At 47.4% G+C, this 18,627-nt stretch overlaps 1 protein-coding gene across 1 annotated transcript in view; it reads left to right on the top strand.

Moving 5' to 3' along the window:
* The window catches only part of LOC147007922 (uncharacterized), a 197,282-nt gene that overhangs the window by 157,202 nt on the left and 21,453 nt on the right, over window positions 1–18,627 (top strand). Inside the window, exons 20-24 of the mRNA XM_085865988.1 lie at window positions 13–118; window positions 5,247–5,407; window positions 5,945–6,110; window positions 7,733–7,893; window positions 17,739–17,826. Of these exons, the coding sequence (XP_085722114.1) occupies window positions 13–118; window positions 5,247–5,407; window positions 5,945–6,110; window positions 7,733–7,893; window positions 17,739–17,826 (682 nt within the window). The remainder of the gene's footprint in view (window positions 1–12; window positions 119–5,246; window positions 5,408–5,944; window positions 6,111–7,732; window positions 7,894–17,738; window positions 17,827–18,627) is intronic.

The raw sequence follows: 18,627 nt of genomic DNA, 5'->3' as shown, positions 1-18,627 counted from the left end.
CCTGTAATACAGGTGATGCAGCCCTCAAACCGTGGTCCTCCACCACTCTACAGACAAGGTGCATCACAGCATGACCACTCAATGATCCGAAATGGTCCTCCACCACTCCACAGACAAGGTACATCACAGCATCACCACTCATTGAGCGGAAATGATCCTCCACCCTCCACTTCAGGTGCACCACAAGAACAGCACCAGTGGTCAATTCATTCTCATATTGGTCATCAGAAGGGAACTCTTTGGACTAAAAAGGGTCTCAAGTTTTATGTGTGTGTGTGTGTGTGTGTGTGTGTGTGTGTGTGTGTGTGTGTGTGTGTGTGTGTGTGTGTGTGTGTCCGTGTTTGTGTGTGTGTTTTAATCTTGATTTTGAGTGATTCTTCACCTGCCCGTCGAGTATCATGGGGATTCGCATTCCACACTCCTGATCATCAAATGTCACGGGGGTTGCTGGCTCAGGTTAACCGCCTGACCCAAATTGTGGTGACTGGCGGTGAAAACCTCCAGCGACCCGGGACGGCGGATCGGTACCTTCTTAAGAGGAAGCGGACATGTTGATCGACAGGGATTTGAAATACATGCTTGAAGGGCATGGCGGACGAGCGGAGGAGCATGTCACAGGAGCACAGCACCAGGACAGTACAAGGGGGTTTATCCAAATGAAAAGAAAAGATGAAAAGAAAAAGGGGGGAATATCTTTTCATTGTGTTTTTTTTAAGGATACTGATTCTCAGCTTGGCCCAGAACTGGTCCTTGTTAAACTTGTAATGGGGACCACTTCCACCAGCACGTGCACACTCGTGCAAATGGCACCATCACTTCTCTTGGCAGGGCAGACGTTTTTCAGGCAATCCACAAGCAGCTTTCCACACGAAGGCTCAAAATGTGCTCGCCTTCCTCTCTCCAAAGGTGCCACCTGCCTTACACCGACCTCGTGTGTGTGCTCCTGTTCCTTACACCGACCTCGTGTGTGTGCTCCTGTTCCTTACACCGATCTCGTGTGTGTGCTCTGCCAATCTCCCGTTCTGTCCAGAAGGAAGTGTTCCACAATCCACACGTCCGCAAGCTTGCCTGCCCTCGACCTCGATCACACAGATCTCTCCCATCCGATGCAGTAGGAACCTCCCATGCAATCTGCCCTATCTGCTCTATATCTAACGCCTCCGGGACGTGGCCTGCTCGCCCCCTTACCCCGGAAGGCGGGGCTTCTCCTGTTTGTTGTGGTTTCCGGGACACGTTTCCCAGCTTGACTGCCTGGCTTGAAACACAAAAAAAATCGTGAAAACCACAGAGGGCAATCACAAACGGGGTAACTTATTCTCACTCCCGAAGCTAATTATCACCGCACCATCCCTCATGTGGTAACACTTTAAGGTCCCATGACACCCAAAAGGACTGAAATTGCATATATATATATATATATATATATATATATATATATATATATATATATATATATACATACAGTAATCGGAGCCTGGTGTTGGCGCAGTGGTTAGGGCAACGGCTTGGGATCCAAAAGGTCCTGAGTTCAAGCCCCGTTGGGCCACTGAATTAATACACCAGGGGGTTGACTCAGCCTGTCATCCTTCCGAGGTCGGCGAAATGAGTACCAGTGTACTGGGCCGGTGTATACCCAGGTTAAAATAGGTGTACCATATCCCTGTGTCGTAAGAGGCGACTAGGGTTGCGTCAGGAAGGGCATCCGGCGTAAAACGTGCCAAATCACGATGTGGATCATACGGATGATCCGCTGTGGCGACCCCGAACGGGAGCAGCCGAAAGAAGAAGAAGAAGTAGAAGATATATGCAGTAATCCCCCGCTATATCGCGGTTCACCTGTCGCGCCCCCGCTTCATCGCGGTTTTTCCCTTGGAACCTAACTATTTTTTTCTGTGGATTCCCCCGGTACATCGCGGTAATAATATATAAAATATAAATTATTTAAGCAATAAATTATAACGCATGGCGCTCGACCAGTCACACAACGCACGAGACAAAGTTTCGCTTGTGAACTTCGAATATTTTCTCCGTTTTTTCTCCAAGTAAAGCCCCATGATGCCGCCCAAACGCCCAGCACCTTCTAAGGCTTCTGGCAAGGAACCGAAGCGCCAGAGGAAGGTTTATATTCACTTGATATAAATCAAACCGAATCGTGTTTATACACCGCCCAGCGTTTAATATTCACTTGTTATAAATCAAACCCAATCGTGTTTAGAAAAAAAATAGGCATTTTTGGGGAGGCGTCCATTCATCGCGGATTTTCACTTCTCGCGGTCACGTAACTGTATTTGGAACATCACCCCCGCGATAAACGGGGGACGACTGTACAAATATATATATATATATATATATATATATATATATATATATATATATATATATATATATATATATATATATATGTGTCCTATTGGAATTTTTCATCGTGATTTCAGATCTGACAATGTTTTTTTCACAATACTCGTTTTGTAAAATGAAAAATAAAAAAAACAACCCTCTTCGGGAACGCCCCTAAAAATCTGCCGAAATCTACTGAAAGGGGCGTTACCCACATGACGTCATCTTCAGAACGATAAAGGCTGCACGCAAATTTCTCGGGTTGGTGGTCTGCGTGATTCTATTGGCTTCCTGTGTGTTTCCACATTCGATTCGTCGACTCAATCGCTTCGTTCATTTCTGCTTTAAAAAAATCAAACATTTGGTTTTCAATAATGGATGACATGGACTTTGATTTGGCTGGAAGCGACAGTGAGTGTGAGAGAAATGAAGGATTTTGGTCTGAATCAGATGGAGAATTGTCGGACAACGTAGTCGTGGGAGGTGAAGTTCAGGCAACTGGAAATGGAATACGGCCTTACCAGTTTGAGCCCGAAGCAGGACAACCAGAGGAAACAGGCGATGAGATTCCCCGCGTTCATGATGATCGGGAGGACATCGAAGGAAGACTTGGCAATAACAATTGGTAAGACAAAATGTTATTCGTATTTCAATAATGTAAATTCGACTTGCATACTGCTCGATATCAGAAATATTTTTGTGACGTGACGTGACCAGCGCTGCGGACATGTTGCACCGCGGCAAATGAATCGCAAGCAAGGCCAGCGCATGTCATCGGCCGTATCTCTCCTCGCATAAAACGAAGCAATCTCGCTGTCCGGATACGATGAAAAATTTTGTGCAGAACACACCTTGCGACACAATTGTCTCGAGTCGTGCGATAAATATGACGTTCTGTTGCATTTTTATTTATTTTATTCCGACTGTCGTCATGTAGCGCCAGTAGAAAACAATGAAGAAAAGAGAATAATAAAAGAAAGCGACAGCACATTAGATTTATCAGACGAGTCGGGCGGACGACGAATTTTTCGGACTAGTCAAGACTCCAGAGTTGACAAGTAAGCATTCTATTCACTATTCTATTCACAAGTCTACTCTTTCAAGAAAGCATGAATAAACTAATGCACATGCACCGTACCAAGCTCACACACGCATTTTCAATATGGCGGTGACACTGAGTGCCAAATCGTGAAAGACGATGGTAAAATTCGACATTTCGACTTGTTAGAGGAATTAATTGAACAAATATCATCAAGCATCGGAAAGCGTAAGTTTCAAAAACGTGTATTGTGCCATTTCCAAACCCGAGTTTGACAAACTTCTGAGCTCGGAAATAGGCATTTCCAACATCCACCTCGGCCTCGGGCACCGACGTAGGTGATCCCAGACGTTTGAATGGAGGCATATCTTGGGTAACGTACACATTTAATGTCAAAAGTGATAAAATGAAAACATATCGATCTTGATCTATCGAGATTTTAATTTTCTAGACCTAGACTGAGGATTTGTTTCTCAATTATTCTTTGATAAATCTCGAACAAAAATTACCTCAAATGTCAAACTTTTAATAAGGTCTAAGACTTCGGCTTCGTCCTCAGTGCCAGTGGCACAGCGTGCCATCGTTGTGGCGATAAACAACAATAGCTCCAATTCCGCAATACAACCCACGCATCCGCGACAGGACCATATCATGATGACGTATTCTGCGCCAGTAGCCACGGACGGTAACTTGCGCTGGGGCCTGGCCATTTGGGATGCACACATCGACGCTTCGGCAATATGTTTGTTAATTCTTTGAAAAAGGGGGGTTTATCTTTTCATTTTGTTTTTTTTTGAGGATACTGATTCTCAGCTTGGCCCAGAGCTGGTCCTTGTGAAACTTGGAATGGGGAGCACTTCCACCAGCACGTGCACACTCGCGCAAATGGCGCCGTCACTTCTCTTGGTAGGGCAGACGTATGTCAGGCAATCCACAAGCAGCTTTCCGCACGAAGGCTCAAAATGTGCTCGCCTTCCTCCCTCCAAAGGTGCCACCTGCCTAGTGCGTTCCCAACACCGACCTCATGTGTGTGCTCTGCCGATCTCCCGTTCTGTCCAAACGGAAGCATTCCACAATCCACATGTCCGCAAACCTGCCTGCCCTCGACCTCGATCACACAGATCTCTCTCATCCGATGCAGTAGGAACCTCCCAGGCAATCGCCCTGTCCGTTCTATATCCTCCGACTCCGGGACGTGGCCTGCTCGCCCCCAAACCCAGGAAGGCGGGGCTTCTCCTGTTTGTTGTAGTTTCAGGAACTTGTTTCCCAACGTGACTGTCTGACTTGATATACAAAAAACAATCGTGAAAACCACAGAGGGCAATCACAAACTGGGGAACTTATTCTCACTCCCGAAGCTAATTAACGCCACACCATCCCTCATGTGGTAACACTTCAGCTCACAGATTCCCTAACTTAGTTACATCGAGTTGCTTTCTACTCGTCCACGGATCAAGCAACTGTACACAATGCTAAACTCACAATTAAATTCTTCCATCTCCCCCCACAACTGGAACAATATTTACATTGTTACCTTTTTCACCAAATGTACGATTAATTCGATAATTTTACGAGGGTTATGTTTTTGTGTTTTTATCCCAAGCCAAGTTCTTCTCGAAACAATGCTTCACTTATTTTCTTGTGCTCTTCCCTTTTTCAATTTGCCATGTTGAAACCGGTTATAGGCAAGCCAGAATGTTTTTGTTTAATTTGTCACACTTAGTAATTGGACTTGAGATGGAAGCAGCATACCTTGGGATGAAGGTACCATACCATGTCGGGTCATGATCATCCGATGGAATTTCATAATTTTGCTGACTGTTTGATCTGCCTTGATGTTCATGAATATCATGTGACCTGTTTCCACCAGTGCCCTTGCATGCGGTGGCTTCTGAACATGAGGTTAAACAGGAGTTTGGGTTGCTACAGAAACAGCAAAACCTCCAGCCACATCTTCTCATGGCAGAGAACCAACAACAGCAAGAAGAGCGGGTTCGCATGGAACAAGTCCAGAATCAGCAACATGTCCAGGTACTTGCATACCTGTCTTGTATCTTGGTGTTTAGGTACTTTTATAGTTACCTTCGCCACCGAAGGTGAAGGAGGTTCTGTTTTCACCTCTTTCTGTCTGTTCGTCTCTTTGTGTGCAAGATATCTGAAAAAGTTGTGGACGGATTCAGACAAACCTTGGTGGACAGGTTGGGTGTATAAAAGGACGAATTGATGAGACTCACGGAAAGATCAGGATACGAGAATTTAAATGTGTTTTCAGAGATTCTTCACCATTGAGAAATAAGGCCAAAACGATGTGCAGCTTCATATCTCAAACCGTTGTGGACGAGTAAAGACAAAACTTGGTGGATAAGTTTGGTCGGTGGCAAGAAAAAAACGATTAGAATTTGGTTCAGGTCTGAATCCAGATCCAGCGCATCAGTGGGTTGGATAGACAATGTAAAGTGTTCAGCCTGGCATCGGTGTGTGTTCTCCTGAGTGCCGTTCTCGTCGTTCATGATTTAAATCTTCATTTAGTGAACACATCTTCTAATTGGTGTTTATCCTGCAATACAGGTGATGCAGCCCTCAAACCGTGGTCCTCCACCACTCTACAGACAAGGTGCATCACAGCATGACCACTCAATGATCCGAAATGGTCCTCCACCACTCCACAGACAAGGTGCATCACACCATGACCACTCAATGAGCCGAAATGGTCCTCTACCACTCCACAGACAAGGTACATCACAGCATCACCACTCATTGAGCGGAAATGATCCTCCACCCTCCACTTCAGGTGCACCACAAGAACAGCACCAGTGGTCAATTCATTCTCATATTTGTCATCAGAAGGGAACTCTTTGGACTAAAAAGGGTCTCAAGTTTTGTGTGTGTGTGTGTGTTTGTGTGTGTTTTTAATCTTTATTTTGAGTGATTCTTCACCTGCCCGCCGAGTGTCATGGAGATTCGCATTCCACACTCCTGATCATCAAATGTCATGGGGGTTGCTGGCTCAAGTTAACCGCCTGACCAAAATTGTGGTGATGGGCGGTTAACACCGCCAGCTCCCCGGGATAGCGGATCGGTACCTTCTTAAGAGGAAGTGGACATGTTGATCGACAGGGATTTGAAATACATGCTTGAAGGGCATGGCGGACGAGCGGAGGAGCACGGCACAGGAGCACTGCACCAGGACAGTACAAGGGGGTTTATCCAAATGAAAATAAAAGATGAAAAGAAAAAAGTGAGGTTTATCTTTTCATTTTGTTTTTTTTAAGGATACTGGTTCTCAGCTTGGCCCAGAGCTGGTCCTTGTGAAACTTGGAATGGGGAGCGCTTCCACCAGCACGTGCACACTCGTGCAAATGGGACCGTCACTTCTCTTGGCAGGGCAGACGTATGTCAGGCAATCCACAAGCAGCTTTCCACACGAAGGCTTAAAATGTGCTCGCCTTCCTCTCTCCAAAGATGCCACCTGCCTCGTGCGTTCCTTGCACCGACCTCGTGTGTGTGCTCTGCCGATCTCCCGTTCTGTCCAGACAGAAGCATTCCACAATCCACCTTTGCGCAAACCTGCCTGCCCTCGACCTTGATCACACCGATCTCTCTCATCCGATGCAGTAGGAACCTCCCAGGCAATCGCCCTGTCCATTCTATATCCTCCGACTGCAGGACGCGTCCTGCTCGCCCCCAAACCCAGGAAGGCGGGGCTTCTCCTGTTCACTGTGGTTGCAGGGACACGTTTCCCAGCTTGACTGCCTCGGCTTGAAATACAAAAAAAAATCGTGAAAACCACAGAGGGCAATCACAAACTGGGGAACTTATTCTCACGCCCGAAGCTAATTAACACGCACCATCCCTCATGTGGTAACACTTAAGCTCACATATTCCCGAACTTTGTTACATCGAGTTGCTTTCTACTCGTCCACGGATCAAGCAACTTTACACAATGCTAAACTTACAATTAAATTCTTCCATCTCCCCCCACAACTGGAATCACAACTGGAACAATATTTACACTGTTACCTTTTTCACCAAATGTACTATTATTTCGATAATTTTACGAGGGTTATGTTTTTGTGTTTTTATCCCAAGCCAAGTTCTTCTCGAAACAATGCTTCACTTATTTTCTTGTGCTCTTCCCTTTTAAAATTTGTCATGTTGAAACCGGTTATCGGCAAGCCAGAATGTTTTTGTTTAATTTGTCACACTTAGTTATTGGACTTGATATGGAAGCAGCATTCCTTGGGCTGAAGGTACCATACCATGTCGGGTCATGATCATCCGATGGAATTTCATAATTTTGCTTCCTCCTTGATCTGCCTTGATGTGCATGAATATCATGTGACCTATTTCCATCAGTGCCCTTGCAGGCGGTGGCTGCTCAACCTGAGGTTCAACAGGAGTTGGTGTTGCCTCAGAGACAGCAAAACCTCCAGCCACTCATGCTCATGGTGGAGCACCAACAACAGCAAGAAGAGCTGGCCTGCAGGCAAGAAGTCCACATAAAGGAACATGTTAAGGTACTTGCATACCTGTTTTGTGTCTTGGTGTTCAGGCACTTTTTATAGTTTTGTCCATATTTTCTTTCCAGATGATTTTGTTTCCACCATGTTTTCCCAAGGTTTGTTTTGCTTCCATATTGAAGTAAATAGAATTTGATTGGTTTTCTTCATTTATTTTTCGATGAAATTCGGGCTCACATAAGACAATGGCGACAGAGCAGAAAAGGCAACACACTGATGGTTGGTTAATGTTTTAAAAAGCAGGGAAAGGTAAAAAACAGAAAATGAGGATGGAGGAAATCCCACAACAAACTTGAACCAGACTCAAAGTAACGCATGGTTGAACAAGGACACGCAAAGCCAGTCAAGACACAAACGCATTGCATGAACAATGAACGAAAACTATTGTTGCGGCTGTGGAAATTCGCATTACACCATGAAGGGCCCGTCGGTGAGATATCTCCAAGCACATGTGTAGTTAGCCCAAACCCATTGTATAGAGGGAATTTATGTGATCCATTCGGGCTGCGACACTTTGAGTTAGCCATTTTTTCTGTTCTATATTTATTTTGAACCAACCACGTCTCAACCGCCATCACACAACAACCACCACGCCAGCCATCATCACCAACTGCAAGCACGCTCCAACCCTCGGACAACAACAACAACGCCAACAGCCACGACCTTTACCTTCACAACTCGCTCCCACATCATCGCATCACCGCCATTCCCAAACGGCACCATAACCATCAAACCACCACCGAAAACCCTCCACCACCTTCACCTCTCTCCTTCTACGGCCATTCCCGCACCACCTGTGAACACTGAGCGTCGGGCCCGTTCGGCGATTGGTGCCGAATGCACCGAGCCGCGAGCGCAAATAGCGGCCTTTCCGAGGGAAAAATCGGATCAAGAACGCTACACGCCCACTTTTCCTCCGTCCAATTCGCAAGCGCGGGTTGGCTTGGCCCCGCCTCCAGGCGCGTCTGTGTAAAATCGATATATGCAAATTCTAGGATCAGGGGAGATTCACGCCCCCTTTCCTCCGACCAATGGGCGAGCGTGGCTCCGCCCCCGAGGTCATCCTGATCCGGATATTTGCATATTAGCTGCTCCTGCCAGCCTATAAGAAGGCGAGCGCACGGCGAATGAAGTCAGTGGAGTCGGGTGGCGAAGTCATCGGTGTGGCAGTGAGTTGGGTTCTGGAGTCGGCTGAGAAGAGTTGCGGGAAGAGGCAAAGGCGCTCGGGTCCGAGGCGAGAAGGACGGCGGTCGGTGACGAGGTCGCGGTGTGGGATCGCTCGTCGCGGGACCCAAGCCAGCCAGCCATTCTCCTCCCCCAGGGCATCAACAATTCCCCCTTTCCCCCGCGCTGAGATCGTGCAAAAAGGGGGCCCCGTTCCCACCCCACTCCAAACGTCATGCGAACGAAACCTGCCAAGGAGCACGGAGTCGGGGCACAGCCACGTGGCCACATCTGCGGCTCGCCCGCCAACGCGTCACGAGGACTCGGGTTGGACCCCCCCCCCCCCGGTCTCGCGGACCTCGTCGCTCCTCCAGGTCACGCGCACATTTGGCCTACAGGCCCGTCTGCCCCCTTGTCCATGAGGGTGGCTTCTTTCCTTTGCTTTTGTGTAAATATGTGTTGGGACCGTCTGCGAAGTAGAACTGTATAAGTGTTGCCGTGTGTGCGTGTAGTCGGTATTAACTCTGCGTCGTTGTTGCTTTTGTTTTGGTTGCTATTTGTGCATTTTGACTGTATGGCTGTATATGTGTGCTTTCCGTGTGCCGGGAAATAAATGTGCTTTGTGTGAACTGTTTTCCCGTTTCGCTTCGTCTTTTCTTTATTGACCCTCCATCCTGCTTCACGTAAAGGGTTCATAGTGGGCTTAATACGCCCGGTAATTAATCAGAACCGTCGAGGCCGACGATAACACCGCTCGGTTATCACTGTAGCACGGAACGGACCGCTTAAGCGGTTCATGTCCGGAGTCGGCCTGTGGCGTGGTACGATCGCCCGGTCGACCATCCGCGCAGGTACTTAGGTAGATCGAATTTGGCGAGCAACCCTATCCTGCGCAGGTGGGCAATTGGCACGGTCTTGGTGGGGTTAAACCCCCACTCGTGACAAGCTCCCGGCGTTGTTCCGAGAGGGTCACGACTGAGTTGTCCGTCCGGTGGGCGACGTGCCGCGATCCGAGTTATGTGGCCGTCCGCACGCCGGCGGGCAGGAATTCGCAACACTATTAAGCAGGGCAATTGCAGAACAGGCAACACTCAACTTTATCAGAGCAGAGAATGTGGCTTCTGGTGGTGATGGACCCAGGAACTGGAAGTCCTTTTCACCAAAGGTTTGATTCTCCTGAGTCGAGGATAAATGGGGCTTCCAAGGCATCCATGCAAATTAATGGGGTAAAGGGGGAAAACTCTATGAATTAACCCCGGAAAAACCCCAAACAGGAGTCTCATTCCTCCCCCCACCCCCCCCCCCATAGAAATGTATCGGTTGACCTTTCTGTCTCAAGGCTCATTCGGTTAAAACAGGAGAATGATTTTCTCCCATTCAAGCTCATGTTAAGTTGTCTCAAGACCTAAAAAAAAACCCATACAAATGTTTTGGCTAACCTTTCTGACTCAAGGCTCATTCGGTTAAAACAGGAGAATGGTTTTCTCCCATACAAGCTCATGTTAAGCTGTCTCAAGAACCCAAAAACCCCAAAAACACAACCCCCCCTCCCCCTGCCCCCTCTGACTCTCGGCCCATCAAGTTAAAAGAGATCGATTGATCTCTGTTCCATTTGGACACATGTTCAACTGAGGCTCACTGATTTCATTTTATATTTTCACTCCACTCAAGGAGTGATCCAATAAATATTTGTCCATGTTCTATTCGAGGTAATAAATTAATTTTCCGATTACATTCATCACCATCGAGTATATTCACAAATATTATTTTGGAACTTAGTTCTTGGTTTATGTGTCTTTGTTGAGCAGAAATCTTCTTCTTCTTCTTCTTCTTCTTCTTCTTCTTCATCTTTCGGCTGCTCCCTTTCAGGGTCGCCACAGCGGATCATCCGTATGATCCGCATAGTGATTTGGCACATGTTTTACGCCGGATGCCCTTCCTGACGCAACCCTGGTCACCTCTTACTACACAGGGATATGCTACACCTATTTTAACCGCGGTATACACCGGCCCAGTACACTGGTACTCATTTCGCCGACCTTGGAAGGATGACAGGCTGAGTCAACCCCCTGGTGTATTAATTCAGTGGCCCAACGGGGCTTGAACTCAGGACCTTTTGGATCCCAAGCCGCTGCCCGAACCACTGCGCCAACACCAGGCTTTCACACTAACCCTCACAGCTTTGTTGAGCAGAAATAAAATGATAAACTTCTCTCAATGTTCTTGTTTGGCCATCTCCTGAGCCACATGTCATTTTGAGATTGTAGTAAATTGTTTTTCCATTGTTCAATTGCTAACCATTCAGTCCATTCAAGTTTTCAGTTTTCAATAAGTTTTCAGTCCATTCAAGGATATTAATTTTTTTGTTGACATCCTCCAACTTATTTGTAATTAAATTTATCCACTTATTTGTTTTATTTACTTTTACCCCAGTTATTTATTCAATAAGACTTATTTGATATTTTTCACATTCGTTATGTTTCCCATTTAAATACCAAGGCTGATTACATCTCCACTCTTTGGTTTGGTTATTGCTTGGTTCTATCTCTATATATAAAGTTGAAAGTGTGTCTGTCTGTGTGTGTTTCTCTGTGACCTATGCACGCGAAAAGTGCTGGACTGATCCTCACCAAACTTCACATGCTGACAGAACATGTACCCGGGAGTGTCCCGATGTAAAAGAATTGTACTTCCGACTTCCGGTTTCCGAATTATGACGCCATCACCTGATTGCGTAATGTTAATTTTTCAAGTTCAGCCGATTGACATGGGGCCAACGCCATTTGCAAGAGAATGAAAAAATAATGCTACAGTCAATTGAAGACAATGACTTCCGACTTCCCGGTTTCCGAATAATGAAGTCATCACCTGATTGAGTAACGTTAATTTTTCAAGTTCAGCCGATTGACATGGGACCAACGGAATTTGCTAGAGAATGAGAATTAATTAAGTCGCAAATGATGACATGAAACCAGCCTCACATTGTTGAGGCATTATGGTTTTTTATCTGATGCGGCAATAAATCTTAACATTTTTGAACTCGATTCTTCTGCATATAAAACATGGCACACAGCAGGCTTAGTCCCGTTACTTTTTAGACCAACCTCGTATATATGTTGTTGTAAAACCTGTTCTCTGACCGAAGCCAAATGCCGCGACGTCACGTCCCCATGCAGAGCCATGTCTGCGGCTCGCAGAACAAAGAACAAACGCAGTTAAATGTAATGATATGTCAAAAGCTGTCACACGTGATTGAAAATTGCAGTCACCGACCGGTTTCACCATTATTATGGCATCATCAGGGTAACATAGCAAGTTTCCATCTTCTTGTGATTGAAACCTTTCGGTTATATACCAATCACTACATGACTTCAAACTGTTAGTGGTGTGAATGCCGGGATCGTGTCCCACACAGCCCTTGCTGCACGTCCTGGAAGCGATAAGCCCTGCTTGCCACGCAGGAATATTACATCTTGCTCAACCACACACACCTGGAGCCATCAAGTGAATGTAAATAATGTCTTTGTAACAGCTTCTGACAGATAATTACACTTAACACCACAGTAATTTGTTCTGTGAGATGCTCTCTTCCGGATGATGTCATGGCATTTGGCTTCGGTCGGGGAACAGGTTTTACAACAGCATTACTGATCCCGACCGCATTCAATTAATGGCTCCAGAGGTGTGTGTGGTTGAGTGAGAGATAATTACCAACTGAGTTAAGACCAGTTTTAAACTTACCCCACTTAAAGGCCCGCTGGGCCGGTTACTTTGAGCGGTTGTACCAGGCTGATCCACCAGCTGTCGAGTTGGACGTCAGGGGTGTTACAATCCCTGTTGCTGACCATCCAATCAACTGTGATCCACCTTTGCTTGTGGAAACACAGGCTGCGGTGAACCGGTTGAAATGGGGTAAAGCTCCAGGGATCTGTGGCATCCATACTGAACTTCTCAAGGCTGGTGGAAATGCTGTACTCGTGTCGTTGCATGCAGTTCTGTGCTCTGCCTGGAACACAGGCATCATCCCAACTGACTGGAAGATGGGCCTTGTTGTCCCTCTCTGGAAAGGGAAGGGTGATTGCCAAGACCGCAACAATTCCCGAGGGGTGACGCTGCTCTCAGTGCCGGGCAAGTTCTTTGCTCGGATACTTCTTGATATGGTTCGCCACCATCTGCTTGAGCACGAGCGTCCAGAGCAGTCAGGCTTTACACCAAAGAGGTCAACGATTGACCGTATCCTTGCTCTTCGGGTCCTCACCGAACGCAGACAACAGTGTTGCGAATTCGCGCCCGCCGGCGTGCGAACGGCCACGTGACTCGAATCGCGGCACGTCGCCCACCGGACGGACAATTCCATCGTGACCCTCTCGGAATAACGTCGGGAGCTAGTCACGGGTGGGCCTTTCGGCCTCACCACGATCGTGCCAATCGGCCACCCGCGTGGGATAGGGTTGTTCGCCAAACTCGACCTACCTAAGTACCCACACGGAGGGTAGACCGGGCGATCGCACCTCGCCGCAGGTCAACTCTGGACACGGGCCACTTAAAGCGACCCGTTCCGTACTATCGGGATAACCGAGCGGTGTTATCGTCGGCCTCGACGGTTCCGATTAATTATCGGGCGTATTAAGCCCACTACCAACCCTTTACGTGAAGCAAGATGGAGATTCAATTAAAGAAAAGACGAAGCGAAACGGGAAGACAGTTCAACATGATGCACATTTATTCCGCGGCACACGGAGAGCACACATATGCAATTAAACAGAATGCACATAAAGCAATTGCAACAAAAGAAACACAACAATGCAGATCTTCAACCGACTACGCGTACACACGGCAACACTTACACAGTTTTACTTCACCAGACTAGCGCCACACACACACGTTTACACAGAAACAAAAGAAAAGGGCCACCCTCAAAGACAAGGGGGCAGACGGGGCCTGTGGGCCAATATTTGCACGGGACCTGAAAGAGTGGTCAGGTCCGCGAGACCGGGTGGATCCTACCCGTGTCTTTGTGATGAGCCGCAAATGTGGCGGCGCGGCGGTGCCCCGACTTCATGCTCCTTCGCGGGTTTCGTTGGCACTGCTTGGAATGGGGTGGGAACGGGGCCCCCTTTTCGCACTATCTCAGCGCGGGGGAAAAAGGGGGGGAATTGTTGATGCTCTGGGGAAAGAGTATAGCTGGCTTGCTTGGGTCCCGCGACGAGCGATTCCACCGCGACCTCGTCGTCGACCGCCGTCTTCCTTGCCTCGGACCCGAGCTCTTCGGTCTCTTCCCCAATTCTCCTCAGCCGACTGCAGCAAACCACCTGTACGCCCTCGCCTCCCGACTCCACTCCACGCTCCAACCCGACTCTGCCCAAAACACTCTCCGCTCTTCTGAGGCCGACTCTGCCCAAACCGACTCCGCCGAGACCGACTCGACCCAAACCGACCCTGCCCAAACCGACTCGACCCAAACCGACTCTGCCGCCGCCACACTCTGCCGCTGCCACACTCTGCTCTCCAAAACTGACTCAACCCTAATTCGCCCCGCGCTCGGCGCTTTATAGGCCGGCAGGAGAACCCATATGCAAATTTCTGAATCAGAACGAGCTCGGGGGTGGAGCCACGCTCGCCCATTGGATGGAGAAAAAGGGGCGTGAGTCTCCCCTGATATTCGAATTTGCATTCTCTCGATTCTCCACCGACGCGCCTGGAGGCGGGGCCAAACCGCCCCGCGCTTGCTGATTGGACGGATCAGAAGTGGGCGTGTTGCATTCCTGATCCGAATTCTCCTCGGAAAGGCCGCATTTTGCACTCGCGGCTCGGCGTGCGTCCCGTACGAGCCCAGGACAGCCTGACGCTCGGTGTTCACAGGTGGTGCGGGAATGGCCGTAGAAGGAGAGAGGTGAAGGTGGTGGAGGGTTTATGGTGGTGGTTTATGGCCATGGTGCCGTTTGGAATGGCGGTGATGCGATGTTTGCGGGAGCGAGTTGTGAAGGTAAAGATCGTGGCTGTTGGCGTTGTTGTTGTTGTGAAGCGGCGTTGTGGTTGGTGGCTGTTGTGTGATGGTGGTTGGTTCGTGGTTGCTTCAAAATGAAGATAGAACAGAAAAACGGCTATCTCAAAGGGTCGCTACCCGAATGAATCACATTTATTCCCTCTAAACAACGGGTTTGGGCTAACTACACATGTACTTACAGAGATATCTCACCTACGGGACCTGAATGGTGGTTTGCAAATTTCCTCAACCGCAACAACAGTTTCGGCAGGGGCTGCTTGCAGGCTTTGTTGATCTCTGTAAAGCGTTCGATTCAGTGAATGGGGATGCCCTCTGGAGGATTCTTGGTCTTCGTTGGGTGCCACCAAAACTGATCGATTTGATGTCTGAACTCTACTCCGGTACTGAGAGTGCTCTGAGATGTGGTAGTACAATCTCTGACTTATTTCCAGTTGTTACTGGAGTTCCTCAGGGGTGTGTACTGGCCCCCAAACTTTTCAGCACTTGTATGGACTGGATTCTCGGGAGGATGTCGGAGAGATAAAGCTGCGGTGCATCGTTTGGGAATGTCAAGATCTCTGACCTTGATTTCGCAGATGATGTAGTCATCTTTGCGGAGATTTTAGATATCCTTTTGGGGGCCCTCGAGGTGCTGAATGAGGAGTCAGAGGCACTGGGATTATGGGCTTTAGCTGGGTCAAAACAAAGATCCAGGCTTTCAATGACATCTTGGATGCTGCTGTCCTGTCTGTGCCTGTTTGTGGTGAGGATGTTGAGGTCGTGGAGAGATTCCCTTACCTTTGCAGTGATATTCATGTCTCTGCTGGCTGTGAGTCAGAGGTCAATAGACGTCTGGGTCGGGCCTGGGGAGTCATGGATTCATTGGATCATGAGGTGTGGCGCTGCCGGTACCTTTGCGGGAGGACAAAAGTCCGAGTCTTCAGGTCCTTGGTACTTCCAGTCTTGGCCTCTGGATGTGAGACTTGGACTCTGACCAAGGATCTGAGACGGAGACTTAATTCCTTTGGTACCAGGTCTCTTCGGAGAATCCTTGGCTATCGCTGGTCGGACTTTGTGTCCAACGAGCAGTTGGTGAGAGACTCAAATGAGATTTGTTGCCTGCATAGTCCGTGAGCGTCAGCTGCGGCTGTATGGACATGTGGCTCATTTTCCTGACGCTGATCCTGCTCACCAGATTCTCTCAGCGAGGGACTCTCGTGAGTGGAGGAGGCCAATAGGCCGACCACGTGCCTCGTGGTTGCAGCAGGTTGATCGGCATCTCAAGCAGTTGGGGATGGGCCAGGCATCTGCCTGGGGGATGGCCAGAGGCCCCTGTTGTACCGGCGGAAAGTGGACGCAGCGACGTGCTGCTCTGGTGCATGCTCCCATACCTGACCTGACCTGACCCACTCCTGCCGTTTTCAATACTCTGCCGATCCTTTGCAACACACCCGGTATTAAAGCCAGAACACAAAAACCCCTGGGTTGTTCTTTTGGTCCCAGCCTGTTGTCCCACATCCCAACAATCCGACATGGCCCACACGTTTGGTGCCTTTCATATAGCCTGGAATGAAATTGCATTAAATCAGACTTTTTCCATCTTTATTTACACATTGTAACCCACAACTTCAAAGTGAAAACCAAATTTCAGAAAATTCATTAAAAATGCAAAACTAGAATATCTTGGTTGGACAAGTGTCCACAACAGCAATTGCAAGTGAGCTCAGGTGTAACCAATCATCCTCAAAATCACACACCAACTTAATTGACCTCCACCTGTGTAAAATTGCACTAACTCTGATTATTATCTCCTCCATCGAAGGTGAAGGAGGTTATGCTTTCACCCCCTTTCTGTCTGTTTGCTTGTTTGTGCACAAGATATCTCAAAAAGTTGTGGACGGATCCGGAGAAATTTTGTGGACAGGTTCAGTGTGTGACAAGGACGAACTGATCAGATGTTGGTGAAGATCCAGATCCAGATCCGACGACGAGAATTTTTAAAGTGATTCTTCGCCATTGTGAGATAGGGTGCTTTCACCGAGTATTAACTCAAAGGGGTGGACACTTATCCAACTGAGATATTCTGGTTTTGCACTTTTATTTAATTTCCCGAAATTTGTACAATTTGTTTTTCACTTTGAAGTTGTGGGTTTCAACGTGTAAATAAAGGTGGAAAAAGTCTGATTTCATGAAATTTAATTCCAGGCGACAAGGCAGCAGAAGGTGACATTTTTGAAAGGGGGTGCACACTTTCTAATGGCACTGTATATCCAGGATGGTGCGCACAAAATTCTCATTTTCTTTTCCTTTGACTTTTTGCTCAAACTACAATTCACCATAAAACTGATTATTGTCACACAACTGGGTTGGGTATTTGGACGTCATTTTTGTATTGGTTCCTTCTGAGGCCTTGGCAGCTTCTGCCATCGACATTGCTGAAGAGCCTTTGCGATCATGTTGTTCCCCTTCACTCTGCGAGATATTGATGATTCAGAATACCTTATGAACTCATTGAGAACTTCCTTTCTTCACCTTTAATGTGATGCACCACACAGATGATTGCCTCCTGGTCCATGAACTCTGACTTGACAGGTTAATGGCTGTGTGGGGCGACGTTCCTGTTCGACGGGCTGCCTTTGCAGATTTGGGGTTGAGATTTGATGAAACGAAATCTGTGGTTTGTTCTTCACAGCAAGTGGAAGAGCGGGAACAGGAACTGACTCGATGGATACTGGAGTCGCATGTGCAGCAAACCAAGAACGAGCAAAATGGACAAGAAAGTAAGATTGCGGTGTTTTAATGCACTTTATACATTGACAATGAATGCTGAAGTAAATACAAGTAAAATAGACATAAAATGTCACAGTCCCCATTGTTTTAGTAATTTTGCTGTGTGGACTTAAAGGGCTAGCTCAAATAATGTACAACTAAAATGGCCACCAGTCGGACATCTTTGATCAAATCACAAAATAAAGTGAATGACACGTGCATGTCATCATGCACTGTGCTTGCACCAGGTTTGAACAAAACCGGACCATGCATGTCTGAGAAATGATTGGGGACACATTGAAGTAAAAAAAATGGCGGCCAGTCGGCCATCTTGGATCTGATCTCGAAAAACAATGAAGTGCATTTCTTCACCATCATGTGTTATCTTTGTGCCAAGACCAACGAATAAAATTGGTCCGTACATGTTTGACATATGGTTGCGGACGCCCGCACGCACACACGAACGTGAAAATCGAGAACAAATCCAAAACCCCATTGTTTCGGACGAAGTTCAGCAGGGGCAAATAAATAGAAGTTCATTGGCTTCGTGTGTTGTGCGGTTGTCGCCAAATTTCTGTGGGACTCAAAGGTCTATTATTATCACTTACTCATGTTGGCTAGAAATGCAAATTCTTTCAACGTTATTTTGGTGTGTTGCCAACAGTAGGACTTGGATGAATGCATCGTAATCCTATTGTCAATCTGTATAATGGTATGACGTTTAATCCTGTAAGTCTTTGTATTGCAAGGACAATCTTGAGGCCTACACAAAGTTGATTGTGGCTGTAACTGTGTTGATTTTGTGAAATGCT

This window comes from Eptatretus burgeri, chromosome 23 (genome assembly GCF_056783735.1).
Source record: "Eptatretus burgeri isolate ZD-2024b chromosome 23, Ebu_testis_v1, whole genome shotgun sequence".
In the NCBI taxonomy this organism is placed as follows: domain Eukaryota; kingdom Metazoa; phylum Chordata; class Myxini; order Myxiniformes; family Myxinidae; genus Eptatretus; species Eptatretus burgeri.
Note: the sequence above shows the minus strand (reverse complement) of the source record. Positions and strands in the feature narration are given on the sequence as shown.